General features: G+C 33.7%; 1 protein-coding gene across 1 annotated transcript in view; it reads left to right on the forward strand.

The window, feature by feature from the left end:
- Positions 1-17,584, forward strand: part of LOC142982855 (orexin receptor type 2-like) — a 97,607-nt gene that overhangs the window by 43,791 nt on the left and 36,232 nt on the right. The window contains exon 2 of the mRNA XM_076129553.1: positions 15,484-16,007. Within this exon, the coding sequence (XP_075985668.1) occupies positions 15,525-16,007 (483 nt within the window). The 5' untranslated portion in view covers positions 15,484-15,524. The remainder of the gene's footprint in view (positions 1-15,483; positions 16,008-17,584) is intronic.

Consider the following 17,584-nt stretch of genomic DNA (forward strand, 5'->3'; position numbering starts at 1 on the left):
TTCCCCGACCTCAAATGTACCTAGTTTAAATCTTTGATTGCTATCGTAACTCTATATGCAAGCTCTAGGGAACTAAACACTTTAACTTACTATAAACTTGTTATAACGATGCATTCGTATTGAACTTAAATACAGGTCACAGGTAACTATTAAATTGGTTCTAAACTTGGACACGTGAAAGAAAAACGGACAAAAAAAAGCACGATTTTCTAAACTCCTCATTATTAAAGAGTCTGACGGTCAAAATGTACAAATATATTTTCTACAGCACACATTAGTAGTTTTTTTAACAAGTTTTGAATAGCGAGCCGTTTTTCCGATAGTGGTATAAATTCACACAACGGGTCGTACTTTTAAGAGAACCCCCTAAAATAAACCTTGATATTTATACTAATGGACTACTTTTCTGATTGTAATGTCCAGAAACAGATAATCTCGCCACTTGTCTGTGTGAAAAGGGTTCACGAGTAGAAAAGTTTACTATTTCTTAAAAATCCGTTCAGTTGTTAAAGTGAGGCGCCGTAGCCAGTTGCGCTCACCGGCCGCTAAACGATCTGTGGGTTAAGCAAACCTTGGCGCGGTCATTCCATAGATGGGTGACCGCATAGTGGTATTTGAACAGGGCGTCTCCGCGCTTTGGAGGGCACGTAAAAGGTCGGTCCCGGTTGTTGTCAATTAAGATGACAGTCGTTAAGCCACGTCAAAGGCCTTCGTTTGGCTTGAACAACTTTGACACTAGGTTGATCACTAACCATACGATGAGAATGAGAAGAGAAGTTGTTAAAGTGTGAAAGAGTAACATATACACAAACATACATCGTCATAAATACGTCATACCAATAATAATAATAGGTTAATCCTGTCTCCGAAAACAGTGTAATATTTCAAGCAAAATATTTGGTGTCTCCAATCAGAATGTCAATATTATTCTGTATCTAAGACAATTTCTTACACAAACAAGTATACTGGTTCCTCTCTTATATTTTTTTATAGTACGGAATAGTATCCTTTAAGGAACATGATACGTCTTCCGACAAAGTTTGTTTCAAAGTTATGCAAGTTCTTAAGTCGATTCAAGGATATTTTGTAAGAAAAAGTTTTTAAACACGTTTTTGTATGTATTTGAAACTGTAGTACACACTGTGGTAATATAGGTAAATAATTATAGGTTACAGTGTAAGTACAATTTCTCATAGATATTGTTTTTATCTATCTTTGCTAAATCACGTTATTTTGAAAAACAAAATCGCCCACCACGTCTGTCTATACGTTCACGGTAAACTCAAAATCAACTTAACCTCTACTCAATATATATATCTCAATATAGATACTCAAGCGTTTTGTACTGATAAATTGAGCAATTCCTGAGAAAGTTTTCAGTATATCATTTTTTAAGGTTGACCCGTGTAACCCGGGTGTAGTCGAGGCCGGTCGCTAGTGTATATAATAGGATATATTGAGGTCCCATATTGAATATTTCCTAGAAATACTAATGGAAATGTGATAATCTTTCCTTTTAAATATATTTTAATAACAGTGATTCGCAAGGATTATTATTCCATTAAGAGATAATGTAGCGGGTAGGGTTGTTCTATCGGGACGTTGCCCTTTCATTGTCCTTTAAGAGGTCAAAACAATAGACATGATAATATCGTTTCATTTTGAATATAAATTGTCGTTGATAACGTAATTCAGAATATGGGGAAATATTGCTTGGGTGTATTGCATTATGCAATATGAATGTTCACATTATTTATTTGCTAGTAAAGAAACAACAAAAATATTGTTCAATTATTTTCTTTTCTAAATAAATCTTCTATAACAAACTAAGGCCACTATGCAGTACATCCTAAAATGATGGCAATCTATATTTATCAAAATAGCAATATACAACAAGTGCATATGTAGCGATAGAGACTACCAAATTATAGTACACAAGATTTTCATATCAATATAAATACACAATAGGCTTTCCGTGAGATCAGTTTTTTTTCGTAGGTACCGCGAACAAGAAGGCGAAACAGGTTGGATAGTTTATTCGAAAGTTATATTAAGGGGTGCAGTTTTCAGAGGATACTACTTTATTTTTTTACGTGTAGTTTTTAGTGTTTTTGCATTTCAACAAACTAAGGCTTTTATCCTATTTTTCTAAATGGTAAACAGTATCTACTAGTTTATGCTGTCAATTTTATATGATAATAAGAGTTAAAATCTAAAAATCTAAAATCGGACAGCAGTCATAACTTTTAAACCGAAGCTATCTAGGAATAGAGGGATTGCATTCTATAATCCTTTAGATTAGAACTTTGTTCTCTCTGTCTAAAACCTTTAAGCTCTTGCAAAAGCTAGTCAGTTTCAAATCTGATTTCTAACTTTCCTGGTATTCAGTTAAGTCTATAATGCTAGTTTAATGACAAGAACACGTTTCTCTTGTCTGATGTACAATAGTTTTCTGTTTTTATTTTTGTTAGGAGATTGTAGTGACATTTTCAATATAAATATTTTATCTGATTTAAATATTGTTCTGTAGTCATTTCTGTAAAGCTATGTTCATATTTTTATTAATGGTATGTGTCTGCTAGGTGTCCATAAAATTTCGGTACCTAAGTGATTGGCTAAATGCCCTGTACTATTATAGAACTTAATATTAAGTTAATTAAATGTTTAATTTATTTTATAGAAACACTATTGGAAAAACATTCTCTAGAAATCTCGATAGTGTTTTCAGCAAACAAATAGAGATTATCTTTGTGACCCAGTAACATACAACGTTCCTATTTATCAAAATTGACCACAATGATCACTAAATTAGACCTACAGACCCTCAAAAGAACCCACAAATTAGGTTGATATCATTACGGTAACCTAAAAATAAACAAACGTAATCCACCCCCGCGCCATTTATTTGGACTCACCAATAAAATAATTGAGTCGTAAAATACTCATAAAGTAACTACTCGTAAAAGTGCTATAGTCTTATCCATTTATTATAATTAAGTGGTAGATAGACTACTGTTTCTTTACTACTACTAATACTATAAATGCGATGTGAGGATGGAATAAGTAATCGCACAGGATACTTTTCCCGGGGAAATCTAATATATAAAATTCTCGCGTCACAGTTTTCGTTGCCATGCTCCTCCGAAACGGCTTGACCGATTTTGATGATTTTTTTTGTGCTTATCCGGTATCTACGAGAATCGGCCAACATTTATTTTTCATACCCCTGAGTGACACATTTTTTTTTTATTTCATATGGCAAAACAACGTTTGCCGGGACAGCTAGTATTTTTATAATGGTAAGTCGCGGGCAGGAATGAATACTTCATAATGTTAAGAAACAAGCAAAGTTCCTCTTTGCGTCTGTCTGTTTGTTTGTTTGTTTTGAGACACAGAGAGAGTTACAGTGAGTCATAAAAAAAACTGCAATGCGTACATTAAACTTTTGCGTAAAATGGTTTTACATGATGGTAAAGTTAAAGGTTTAATTTCCTAATAAGTTTATGTCAGTGCAGCACATTCACTTTGCTGTTTATATGTTAGTACGTACGTTTGTGTGTAATCAACTGTCAGAATCACTGACGTTATTGGTCCGTGTAAAAGCCTATGTTTATTTTAGCTGGGATTCATGACTGAACGAGCTCTATGTACAGTCAGCTCCCAAAATTACCCAATTTATTAAATCTTCCAAAACCTTTTTTTATGTTCTGAAGCATAATTATTATTTATTCCTCATGTTCGTTTTGTAGTTCTGTTGTTTTTGGTATCGTATCCGAGATACCTACAGGAGTCTAGTAATAGGACTGTTCTCAGTCTAGATTTTTACATTCGAATAGTCAAGATTATTTTATTTTGGTTCATATTTTTTTACACTTGTCGATCTGCGCGTGTATTTTGGGTTGTCATATTAACTTAGGAGTCGATTTTCAACAATAAACCTTTGTTTTTATTCTGAGTATTCAACCATTCATTCGTCGCATTTGGTCTCGCAAAAAACAGGCAAAACTTGACTTCAATGGAACACGGAATTTAATAGTAGCGTTACACAAAATGGAATTCAAATAAACAATATTTTCGTGGGATACTGGATAATAATTATTTACTAACAAAAGGAAACGACTGTATTAATGTAGGCTAAATGACAAAATAACTGTTTTAATTAATTTATTGGTAGTGAAAAAAATAAATAATAATAGTAAATACGGGAATAGGCTCGTTTAAGTACTTAATGTTGAAGAGTGGGTGTAATACACCTCGGCTTGCACTTTCGGGTACATCAGGCGTCATATTATATCTGTATGTATATAAACATCGAAATTGCTACAGTGTATTTGAAATTATTAGTGTAATATGCTTCAACGCTACCAGTGAAGTGTAATTGGCTTTATGTTTTTTAACTCTAAAAATGTTCTTTTCAGTTGTTGACAGCTGTTGGTTTTCCAATAATAAATAAAAAACTAATAATAACCACCAACTTTCTATTAATAAAACAATTTCTCAAACTATTTTTTCTCAAACCTACCAACCCACAATATTCATTTACCCTTCCATCCTTCAAGGAAAAGCTTTGGATATAAAAACAATAACACCAACTAAATTACACCGTGTGTTTGAACACCTCGTGAACTCGTGACATTTTCAAAAGGAATGCGACAGCTGTCTCTGAGTGTATTAAATGACGTACTCTTCTTACTCTTACTTACTTTTACGGTTCTCAATTCGTTTGGATGTTTTTTATTTATGTTTAGTGTGGCTTCTTACGGGATATTTTATCCAATAGAAGCTACCGACTATCGACAAAACGAATGTCAAATTACCTATAGACTTAGCTAAAAACAGCCGCACAGATCGCTCCATATATAATAAAATACTAGAATCCAGTTGCATCCGGTGAGATTGGAAGCCGACACCATCATAGTTGGTAGAAAGGTACAATAAATTGTGAAAGTACAATAAATAAATTGAACAATAGCATAAAATGTTTCGTATCTTTCATTTTTGATACAAACAGTAATCATAATATGTTTCGTCCAAAACATTTTATCATTTTTATTTAGAAGTAGCCTTTCATATAATCAGCTTATGTGATTACAGATAAAATATTGTCTTGCAATAAAATTGATTTGTCTTCGTTGTCTTCAAATTGAGTTATTTATTTCATCTCTGGTGTACCTACTATTGTGCTAATAATAGAAAAGGCAAGGAATAATATATGGTAAAGTAACTTTAGATAGACTCAAGGCCTAACACCTCCCTCATTATGGGAGAAGACCCTTGCCCAGCAGTGGGACAGTAATGGGTTAAATTTATTTATTATCTATAACTTTAGATGTAGACACAAGTTTACAGTAAGGAACTAAGAACTCTGTAAGTAGCAAAATAATCAAAGATCTGTGTGAATAAACATAAAAGATTGAGAGTGAATTATTCATCCGAAAGATTTTTCAGAATTCCGCATAGTTAACCAATATCTATTTAAATGTGTATAAGACGTACCCTAACATAGAATTCCATTTATAAATTTTCTTGAATATATTTTGATTTTATATCACGCGAGGACATACATTCATAACATAATATTTTATCATATTTTGTTTCAAAAGTCAAACACGGCAAAACAATTATTTATTCGAACAGAAACATAGAAAAAATAGACTTTCCTTACAAGTAAATCTCATACTAAGACCGAAAACCCAGTCACTAAGGACACAAACAACACAAAGCACTAAAAGCCATACAAATACTAAAAGTACAATTGGTTCAAAATAAGTCACAATTCCCTTTATAAATATTTCTGAGAAACTGTCATTAAAGTCCTCGGATTAGACACTCTCCTTTGAATTGTACTTTACGGAAGGAAGTCCAATAAATTGGGGAAAAATCTTCACAGTGATCAAAAATAGACGTGAATAACCGTTATTATAAACTAGCTGACCCGCGCAACTTCGCTTGCGTCACATAAGAGAGAATGGGTCATCATTTTCCCCGTTTTGTAACATTTTTCGTTACTACTCCGTTCCTAATAGTCGTAGCGTGATGAAAATAGCCTATAGCCTTCCTCGATAAATGGGCTATCTAACAGTGAAAGAATTTTTCAAATCGGACCAGTAGCTCCTGAGATTAGCGCGTTAAAACAAACAATCAAACAAACAAACTCTTCAGCTTTATAATATTAGTATAGAAGTATAGATGTGGGTAATTTCAGGTGCCCAAGATACAGGCCTAGCCTACCTTTACCTTTGTGACCTAGTGTTAACCCTATGTAACTATATTATGTACTTTTTCTGGAAAAACTAAACTTTTATCTATTTAAATAAAATTTGAAGGGTCAGTTTAAAAGCTTATGAATAACTGTTTGATTACTTATCTGACAGATAGAAAATGTACGAAAACCTCTGGCAAATCTCCGCGTGATGGACTTGTATCTTTTCTTTTTAAAGTGCGATCCACAAATTATTGTTTTGAGTCTGGTTGTACTTTGTGTTTGTTGTTTGTATGCTTGTAAAAGTTCCCACGCCACAAAAGCAATTTTATAATGAAAAAAAGATGATATGAAAAATATTGTAGAAAACTGAAAATATTGACATGACAACAAAATAGTATAAAAGATTGTACATATATTATTACTAGCGGACCCGACAGACGTTGTCCTGTCTACACGTCTTTAATTTGTAAAAAATAATTAAATAAACATTGTCCAGCGGAAAAAAATGTGAATCTAAACCATTCTCAGATCACCTTGAACACAGGGAAGTTTAGTGACATACACACTTACAGAAGAATTATGTACATACATATATAAAGATGACAACAAAATAGTAGAGAAGATTGTACAATGTACATATATTATTATTATCCTATTCCGTTAGTTTTACCAGGAATTTTACTAAATCTAATATTCGCACATAACCCTTTATCCGTTGATTTAATTTGAGAATCACTGGAATGGAACAGGGATTTATTTCAGGAACTCTCTATATTTATGAAACCAATAGTACCTTGTTGCTAGGTAGGAATATAGCTGAGCTAGGTAATATTTTGTTATATTGGATTGAAGGGAGCTAGGCAATATTTCATTTATTTTATTAGAGTTAGATATTTTTGCTAGAGACTCTATCGTTGTATTATTGTTTTAGACATCGAGTTAGCATTCAATTATTATTATTTTTTTATCTTATTTAAGTAATTATTTACTCGTACTGCACAAAGATGAAAAACATTGTGGAAGCAACAATCGATAGTTTAAACGGATAAATGATTTTTTCTTACTGAATTTTTTGATGAAACCTTACACCGAGTTATAATTTGATACTTATTACTTATAAACGATACAATATATATATATAATTTTTACTGGGGATATTTATTCCAAGCAGAGAAAGTCACGGGCAGATCCTAGTTTTCAATAACAACCTCTTAAAAGCATTTTCCATGCCTGGAGCTTTTCACACATTTTCCTTTAGAAAAAATTAGGCCATTTACCATTTATTAGGCCTTTATTTAGCATGTATAAGCATGTTCTATTACGTATTCCACACTAATGTACGTCATACGGAAGCTTCATGGCCGTACCTTGAACCGTTAATTTGTAACAAGCCCTACAAATATCAATCATCATCGTCTTTAATACAGTTATTGAGTTGTGACGTCTGAAGGAGCCGGTGGCTAAGTAAAAACAGTCGCACGGATCGATCTTTGAGGTTAAGCTACGCTTGTCGAGATCGTTCTGTGGATGGGTAACCATAGTATACATATTGAGATCCTCCGTGTTTCGTAAGGCACGTTAAATTATGGGCTGTCATTTTCGAAGATCTTCGACAATCGTTACCAGTAGTCAGGAGCTTGAAAGTGTGACAACCAGTCTTACCGATGGGTATCGTGTTATTATATAGACCAGGTAACTGGGTTGTGGAGCTCCGATAAGCAGTCGCTCCATGTAAAATACTGATATTCAGCTGCGTCCGGTGAGAGTGGAAGCCGAATCCGATAATATAAAATAAAATATCAAAACAATTTACTTTTTAATTATGTATACCATGCGCAATTAGCATGTATTTTTAATGCTGTCTACAAATAAACAGTCCAAAGCTAACATTATCCAATTTATTCATACATTTCTAAATTAAATAAAGCAGGAAAACGGCACTGAGAGGCAAAGCCGTATAATAATATTTACACATCACATTAGTGCTGGAGCTAGTTGATTTACGAACCTAATGATTTATGTATGTATGTTTGTATGTGTGTATGTATGGAGTTAGGGTGCAGTTTGTAGCACAGGCGGAGCGAGAAGCGAAGTGGTTGAGATAAAAATTTTATAGGTTGTTAATGCCCAGCATAGTGGACTCAAGGCCTAACACTAAGACACTTGCCCAACGGTGTCAAACTTTTTCTATCCGGGTATTAGGTATCGAGAAAAAGGTTGTATTTGTAGTATTACAAGTACGTTATAATAAATTACTAGTTTTATGAATCAAGGAAAAGATGTTAAAGAAACCTTGCTCGTGAAGTGACTGACGGTTTAACTGTCAATTTCGTTGTAGCGATTTTGCACCGCCATACAGCATCGCGGCTTTACAAAAACATAAAAATCCTATGTTTATATTAAAACCGCGTTAATTGAAGCGGGACAAGATGTTTGGTACATTTCACGCAAACAGATAAAGATTTATTATTTGTTAGAAATCTATGAGAATTGTTGGGTGGTAATTAGTTTTAAGATACAAATAAAGAGTTTTTGATACAAAATAGTAATTTGATAACGTTAGATAACTAAATTGTTTTGATGGGCACATTAGGGGGAACAATTATATCTACTAGACTGTAAGTGTGTATGTCACTGAACTTCTCTTAAACGACTGGACTGATTTTGATGAAATTTTTTGTGTGTGTTCAAGGGGATCTGAGAATGGTTTAGATTCACAATTTTGTCCGCTGGACAATGTTTTTTTATTTAATTTTTATGGCAAAACAACGTTTGCCGGGTCAGCTAGTATTGTATGAAATTCATTTCTTCTCGCTTATTTTTCGAAGTGTAGTGAGTCGCTTATTTTTGTTGTGATCGTGTACCATTTTGTTATATATTTCATAGGTCATTTTTATATGTATTTCAAATAAACGAGCCTGAAATTTTGATAAATTCGTTGGATGTTTTAAAGATTCATAAAAATTGTATCAATATTTTTTGTTTCTCCAAATTTAGTTATTAATGTAGTTCTTGGTTGAAATATTATTTAATACAAATACTAATACAACCATCCAAATCCTTGAAACTTCATCTAAATTTATCTTGAACCCAAAACTATTATAAATTTTGGCTTCAAAACGTTAGAGATACGGGGAATTTGAACTATTCTATGAAAAGCTTTCAACTGACTACCTGACTGACCGAATAATTATAATTGAATTAGACTTAATACTATTAAAATGATATTGTTTATTGATGATTGTGGCAACGAACATTATTCAAAGGTTTCAATCATACATATTATATGCCTACAAAATTAAGTTAGTTATTAACTATGTTATGTATTTTGAAATTGTGCGATCGTAATATAACATAGGGTTTTCTCTGTTTAGTTCGAAGAAAGCTCATTTGTACATCTATCATTGAGTATAATTACTCAAAATTATTTGTAAAAAGAGGTTATTTTTCAACAATATGGTTTTACTGGGCGCCCGCGACTTCGTCCGCGTGGAAACCCTTCCCGTGTAAATCCCGATCCCTTGGGAACGCCGGGATAAAAAGTAGCCTATGTGATTTCATTCTGGGTCTTCGGCTACCTATATACCAAATTTCATCATAATCGGTTCAGTAATGTTTGCGTGAAAGAGTAACAAACCTCCATAAATACATTCTCATAAACTTTTAGCATTTATAATATTAGTAGGATTTGGAGTTACACAAAGTCAAAAAAACGTGACTTGATGCAATTTGTTCCCACAACATGAAGCAAAATTCGAAAAATCGTCGCGTTTTATACCACCGACTATACAATTATTTCGGCGAGGTGACCACTATGACCATTACGTCAAACGTGCAGTTTATATTCCAAAACACTTTTCTACAAATAAAAACGTTTTAAAATGTAGATTTACTATGAAATAAACGCATTAACACTAGGGATTGTAAACAATTTAGTTAACTATAAATTGCGTGCTTTTCAGTTCTTTATACAATAGGAATGAAGATAAACACCACCTGTCGTTTTGAAGGTGAAATGTAAAAAATAGTACTGTTTACTGTAATTATAGATGACTAACATTTCCCCATGACCTCGTCTATGTAAAAATACTTCCAGGGTAAAAACTATCCTATCAAGATCTCCCAGTAGGTAATCTTCTTGTTTCGCCTTTACGGCCAAAACAATTAACTTGTTTTGATGAAATTTTTGACATATATAGAATCCACGAATCCCCTTCTTTCACCTTTTTTTTCTTAAAAATATTTGTACTTACTGATATTTTTAATAGAATATTTGACATGCCACACGCTTTGGCCTTAGGCTTAGTCCTTTTATGCTGGTCAAGTGAGACTACCCCTATTTCAGCATCTACGGTTGTAGCACCAGATACTACATGAAATACATGCTGAAAAAAAAAAATTACAGTACTTAAAGAAAAATACATCGAATAATTATGTTTACAGCAGCAAAAAACACAGAAAATTATAAACGTAATAAATAATTCACCAGTTATCGAAATTAATATTCGACAATAAATAAAATACTGGAATCTATAAAAACCGATATAAATATACAAAGGGGTATTATTCTGGATAGCTTTCAAGCCTCCAGGGCTTTTCTTTTTTGTGGGGTCCTGTTGTTGACGCCACGGAATAAAAGGGACATTGAAAAATAATATTTTTAGGTTCAAACCCTTTTAAGGTCGAGTCTTAATTAAGTTTTCTTTTCTAATAACTTTTTTCGTATTTTTAGGCTGTACTGAAAATATTTTTGGTTTGAAATAACTGTTTGGCTAGAAATGTTTGAGCTAAAAATAGATTTTGAGTTGGTGTCAAAGTTAATTTAGTGCGCGAAAATCGTAATTCCTTATTAAATATTATGATTAGGTATACACGATTTTACGTATACAAATATCTAGCATTTTTTTTAAACCCATTACTGGCCCACTGCAGGGCAAGGGTCTCCTACCAAACGATGGAAAAGGATTAGGCCTAGAGTCCACTACGCTGGCCTAGTGCGGGTTTATCAAGCATTTATATCAGCCTAGCCTTTTTCCAAACTATGTTGTCGGCTTCCAATCTTACCGGATGCAGCTGAATACCAGTGTTTTACATGCAGCGACTGCCTATCTGACCTCCACAACCCAGTTACCTGGGATTTAACATATAGGTGCGCCAAACCACTTGAACAATTTCGCTACATCTTAGTGAACGATTTTTAGGTCAGTTTAGGAATAACAGTTTTGCGCAAAGGCGAGGGCGTTTCAGCTTCGACCCCCCGACTGGTATAGCAGTCAACCAAGTTTCCTCTGCACTGGGTCTACATTCTGTTTAATTTCTAATACAGCAAATTATGTTCAATGTTGTTTGGCGCCGTCTATACCCAGCGGTAAGACTGGTTGTCAGACTTTCAAGCTTCTGACTACTGTTAACGACTGTCAAAGATCTTCGAAAATGACAGCCGGGACCCACAATTTAACGTGCCTTCCGAAACACGGAGGAACTCGATATGTGTTAGATGGTCACCCATCTACAGAACAACCTCGGCAAGCGTCGCTTAACCTCAGAGATCGATCCGCACGGCTGTCGTTAACTAAGCCACGAGCTCCTCTGGGTTTAACTAGCATTTACTATGTTTAAATCTTAATCTAAGTAGTAAGCCCTCCAGACTTTCTCACAAGTCTGTTACAAGATCAACAATAGTTTCTAGTACTTTGTCTTGTTATTCTGTACTTTATTGCGGTAGACTACTTCAATAGATTAAATATCGCTTCTCTTAGAACTATCGAACATTGAGAGGGATACTTAGCATTCAGATTACGTTTTAGGCTACTTGGAGTGGTTCAATATAATAATAGTTAGATTTGCTACATTATTTATTCGGTGAATTGGTAGTACTCGTAACCTGTACCTCGATTCTCTACAATCGGTACTATCAGGTATCAAGAATTATATACGTCAAAACAGCAATTTACTGAATAGTGGCCATAAATTTAACTGACTCTAGTAGAGTTAGTTAACTAACTAAGTTAACTGAGACACGTGATACGCATATTGGTACTGCACGACAAGATGTATAGATATTCATACATCATATATGAAATCAGAAAAGTTCGAGTACGAATCGTGGCAAGTGGCGGTCTTTGGTCTCGGCCTGATTGATTTTATGACTGTAAAATAAACCCATTAGGCAGACCAAGTGCGAGTTAAGGACTTTACATACCTTCAAGTACTGTTGATACTATTGATTTAGTGTTGAGCTGAAAAGGGTCTGACTTTTTATGAAACTTATACTGATAGACCCAACTTTCATAAAAAAAGGAGTGACCAACAGTGAGTAAACGACTGATACCAATAGAGTAATTAAATTATGTTTAAATTTAGCACTTCGGTTAGAACATTATTGTCCAGTTTTATTAACAAAAAACCTGATAAGAATGATATTATTCTGCCAAAAATAATCGTATTGTAATATTAAATTAAGTACATTTTGTAGTAGGAAGCAAAATAATGTTTTATTGTAATTTCACGAATTAACAATAAATTCTATGGAGATTTGAGGCTTATCTCCGTAAAGGAAAAGTCCTGTTTTTTATTTTCTTTATTAAAAAGGAAATCCTATTATGCTTTAATTTATTAATTAAATATTATATTCTATCTTTAAGACGTATTTTTGTGAAGAAACGTATAAAGGAAAATCTTTGTTGTGTTGTAAAGAAATCATGAAAAGATGTAAACAGGTCAATCAAATCATTTAGAATAGACATAAGGCTACAAATAGAAATTAATCTAAAAGTGACCACAAATTATCTTGAAAGATTATTAAATGTACTTATGCCTTGTTTTTGAGGCACATTTAACGGTAGTTTATCTATTCAAACTGTCATGTTTGTATGAGCGTAAACGCTATTGAATAGATAAACTACCGCATAATTAATGTACGCCAGAAACAGAGAGTCATTTATTTAATTTTGTTCAAATGTGGGTGTATTAGATCCAATAAAGAACTATCGCTTGTAATTTCTTAGTACTAAAATATTGCTATCACGAATTTTCCGAAACACAATTCCCGAATTTCATAAATCAACCTGATAAAGGTCATATTGTCCAATAACAATAGTACTTCAAGTTATCAAAGAGATAAGTTAACCTAATTATATATAGTGTTCGGCAGTATTGATCCCTAGATAGTTTATCTAGAGGATAAACAGATTAATTTGATAACACTTCACGAATCGTACATAGACCTGTATTGGAATTTCGCGATAGTTTTGTTTTGAAATTACAAGTTAAATGTTTATTTATATATCGTGTGATTATACTAGTGTCAAAGTTACTTACTCCTTATATATTGTGTACATAATATAAACATATATTAACATATGTAAACGTATAGATACACAAAGATGATATTGGTGATGTCCTTCAATAAGGTCAGGTGCGTAGTATTCGTAACTGGCGATCCTGTATGACAAGATGTATGGATATGAATGAAGATGTGGAAGTTTGTTTGGATAGCAAGTGTTTTGAGGGTAACAAGTTTTTTGGACTCTTATTAACCCTTTGAGGACGCTTTCGTCGGCAATTGCCGATTAAAATATAGCGTCGTGAGCACTTCCTGATTAGTCGAGTATAGCCCACCGTGGCGGTCACAGGGTTAATAATGTCTACTACCTACCTACCTACTGCTGTAATATCTAGTATTTTACTCATTCATTTTAGGAGATGCTAAAAATGCTATTTTTTAAATCTACTTGTTTTTTGTAAACAGAAATACCTTTACATAAAATATAAGCCAAAGTTTTTCGTTTGTAGGTACGTAAGTGAGGAATCCAATTGTTCTGCAAACACATTGTTCTGAGGCGAAAAAGATTTGAAAAACATTTCATTCATTGTGCTTTCTTTGATCCAAATAAGAAATCAAAGTATTTTAACAGAATATACTGGATGTGGTTGTGTCTTTTTTGCATTTTAAGACTCAGGCTGTTGAAAAGCCATTAAGGGTTACCTGGAAAACTAATTGTTCGACTTACTCTATTACTAATTTCAACTGATTAGTTATCGATAAATATTGTATGGAAAACTGACCAATGCGATTGAGTGTTTTAAAGGATCTAGTCAAGTAAGTTTTCAGACGATCGATATTCGAAAATACCAGTTTTAAGAAAATGCGCTACCCTTCTTTTCTTCGGGTAACCCATGTTGGGAGGAATAATTCAATTTCATTAAATAGGTATTTGCTAATGTCAAAAGATATGAATGTATCATTGTTATCACAAGCCCGTGAAAAATGCAGTAGATTACCGTTCAAAATGAACAGTTTGTAAGGCTTTTTCAATGAGATCTAAAAATTACGAAACAAGTTGTCCCTCTTTCTAGCGCGGTCGGATAAAAAATGTGGAAAGTACCGCCTCCGTAATAAATATTAATTAAAAGCACCAGCTTTATCTAACCATGTTGAGCTGTGAATATTTAATCTCGGCATAAAAATTAATAAAACGACGCAACAAATGTTGCTAATTGAAATTCATAACATTTTATCTAAGAAGATTAATTATAACAGAGGAGAATATAAAAATATAGCTAAAAAAGTGAAGAGATAAACAATCATCTATGTATATAATCAAAATCCATCAACATTTAAAGCTGACTGTTCATCCGTCTTCATAAACTTTCGCATTTATAGCATAAGTAAGATGACACTCTGCACTGCACGGGTCAGCAGTGATGCAGCTATAGTTTGGTGGCTTTCAATTCTCAGTAAATAGATTGTCAAAGCCTATTACTAAACAATTGTCATCATCACGTGTCTATGCCTATACAATGCTAATTTAAACATGACCTTGTATGACCTACTGCCGTTCGAGGAACGAGGGTAGATTAGCTTTTGATTAATTCTACGAATATGGGCCATGGTCTGTCGTCAATATTATCCCGGGTTCCGTATTGTAACTCAAGTTACTAGAGTTAGATTATTGCAGTGTAATCTGTAGCACTATTCTTTACAATTGGAACCATCGAGTAACGAAAGTTTGAGATTTAAAATGTACTGCAAAATTAGTTTCTAAAACTTCCGTTAGAGGCGCTGAACCAATTGTTTATCCAAGAAACAAACTGTGCTTAACTGACGTTTTCGTTTTTTAATGAAATTATCACTTGACCAAGCTTATCTCGGAAGAGCCATTAAAATGTCATATTATTATGAGAATACTATACTCATAAAGCCCTATTTATACGCATCTAAATTGTAAATGAGAAAGCAACTAATCACCACTAATATATAATTTCCTTTGTTACAGAACCGAAATGAAAACAAAACAAGCAAACTAAAACAATCAAGATGTTTATCACGAATACCATTTTATCTGTCATCGTAATTCTATGCATAACAATTCACGTCAAAGCAGACACAAACATCAAAGAACGATACAGAAGAGCAGTAGAAGAACACCAAATAGAGAACGTAACGACCGAAGAAGAAAACAAAACAGAGGAATGTATAGGACAGGTGGAATTCTGCAATATGTCTCGAGAAGAATACGTATCAATGATAATAGACTATGTCTACCCACACACGTATGAATGGATTTTAATTGGGACTCATTCACTGGTTTTCATAATGGGGTTGGTAGGGAATGCGCTGGTCTGTGTAGCGGTGTACAGGAATCATTCTATGAGGACAGTGACGAACTATTTCATAGTGAATCTGGCTGCAGCAGACTTTATGGTGATTTTGTTCTGTTTGCCTCCAACTGTGTTGTGGGATGTGACTGAGACTTGGTTCTTTGGTAACGCGCTGTGCAAGATATTGCTGTATTTTCAGGTATGTGCAATGTTTTAGTTTCCGTATTATAGTATATATGTATGTATGCTTAGATCTTTAAAACTATTCAACGGATTTTTTTTTCATACATAGTGTGATTCAAAGGGAAGGTTTATATGTAAAATTTGTAAAGGACTACTTTAACAGTACTTTTTTAATGTCATACTCTGAATGTACCGCCTATAGAAAATCGCGCTTCAGCAGAGACAAGCTACGGTCATCCAGCCTCGAGACAACTTATTGTGGACCAAATATTTGTTCCGTTATGAAAATCGATCCCAGCATGTGCTAAAACCGGCGTTGTGACCTTTGCCTCATTTAAAGCATGAATCCGAAAGCCAGACTAAAGATATACACTAAGCCATCCACAAAATAAAGTCTGTAGCGTTTCACCAAACAGGTGCAAGAACGGCACGCGGGCTTGTCAGATGAGCGCGGCGCTTGGTTGCACACTCTTTGTACGTACGCTCTTTCACGCGCGATTGTGGTTTCATGCACGATAGAGGGTCTGTGTAAAGGGGGCTAATGTTGTTAAGACATTCCCTGTATCGTTGTACTTAAAATCTCAGTATTAATGAAATTGCTTCTTTAAACTGCAAACTTATTAAGGAAATCTTAAGTATCTTTAATCCTATTTTCTAACGGTTTGATCGCGGTCTTTTTTTCCAGTAAAATAAATACCTAGTAAGCTTCCAAGCTTATTCATAACAATACAGAGTCAACTTTTGAATTGCTACTTCAATAACGATTCAGACTAAGAGAATTTAATAAAGCAAAATAGCAAAGTTATTGGGTATCAAATCAAATAATTTAGGTACATATGTACTAATAAAGCTAAGGTCACGAAAGTTCATGTATATTGTGTAATATAAATTCGCTTTTATCTTATACCGTTACCAGGCCAATAGCTTTTCAGAAGGCTTACGGTTCAATTCATTTAGATGTGCTGAAATATCTTTGTACCTTTAATATACAAGTAAAAGTAATTTTAACCTTAGGGAAGAGTCACCCGTAATGAAAGAAGAGTAAGCCCTCAGACAACCCTGGCTTAGTACAATTCTGCGTCTATGTTTTTGTTTTGTTCGGAAGGCGATCCAAAGGGTAGAAAAGTGCGAAACTAAAACTTGATTGAAAAATATATATAAAGTATATATGATAGTTGTAGAATGTCGACATTGTAACAAAAATTAGCATTAGTTTTATAAATAGCACAATATGATCAAAATTTATACTAATCTATACTAATATTATAAAGCTGAAGAGTTTGTTTGTTTGATTGTTTATTTGTTTGTTTGAACGCGCTAATCTCAGGAACTACTGGTCCGATTTGAAAAATTCTGATTAGTGTTAGATAGCCCTTTTATTGAGGAAGGTTATAGGCTATATATCATCACGCTACGACCAATAGGAGCAGAGTAGCAACGAGAAATGTTACAAAAACGGGGAAAATTATGACCCATTCTCTCTTATGTGTGTGACGCAAGCGAAGTAGCGCGGGTCAGCTAGTTATTCAATAAATGTAATTAGGCAGCAATTTGTATTTCTTTAAGAACTGCTTACGGGAATCTCATGCAAGG

Source organism: Anticarsia gemmatalis, chromosome 22 (assembly GCF_050436995.1).
Source record: "Anticarsia gemmatalis isolate Benzon Research Colony breed Stoneville strain chromosome 22, ilAntGemm2 primary, whole genome shotgun sequence".
Classification (NCBI taxonomy): domain Eukaryota; kingdom Metazoa; phylum Arthropoda; class Insecta; order Lepidoptera; family Erebidae; genus Anticarsia; species Anticarsia gemmatalis.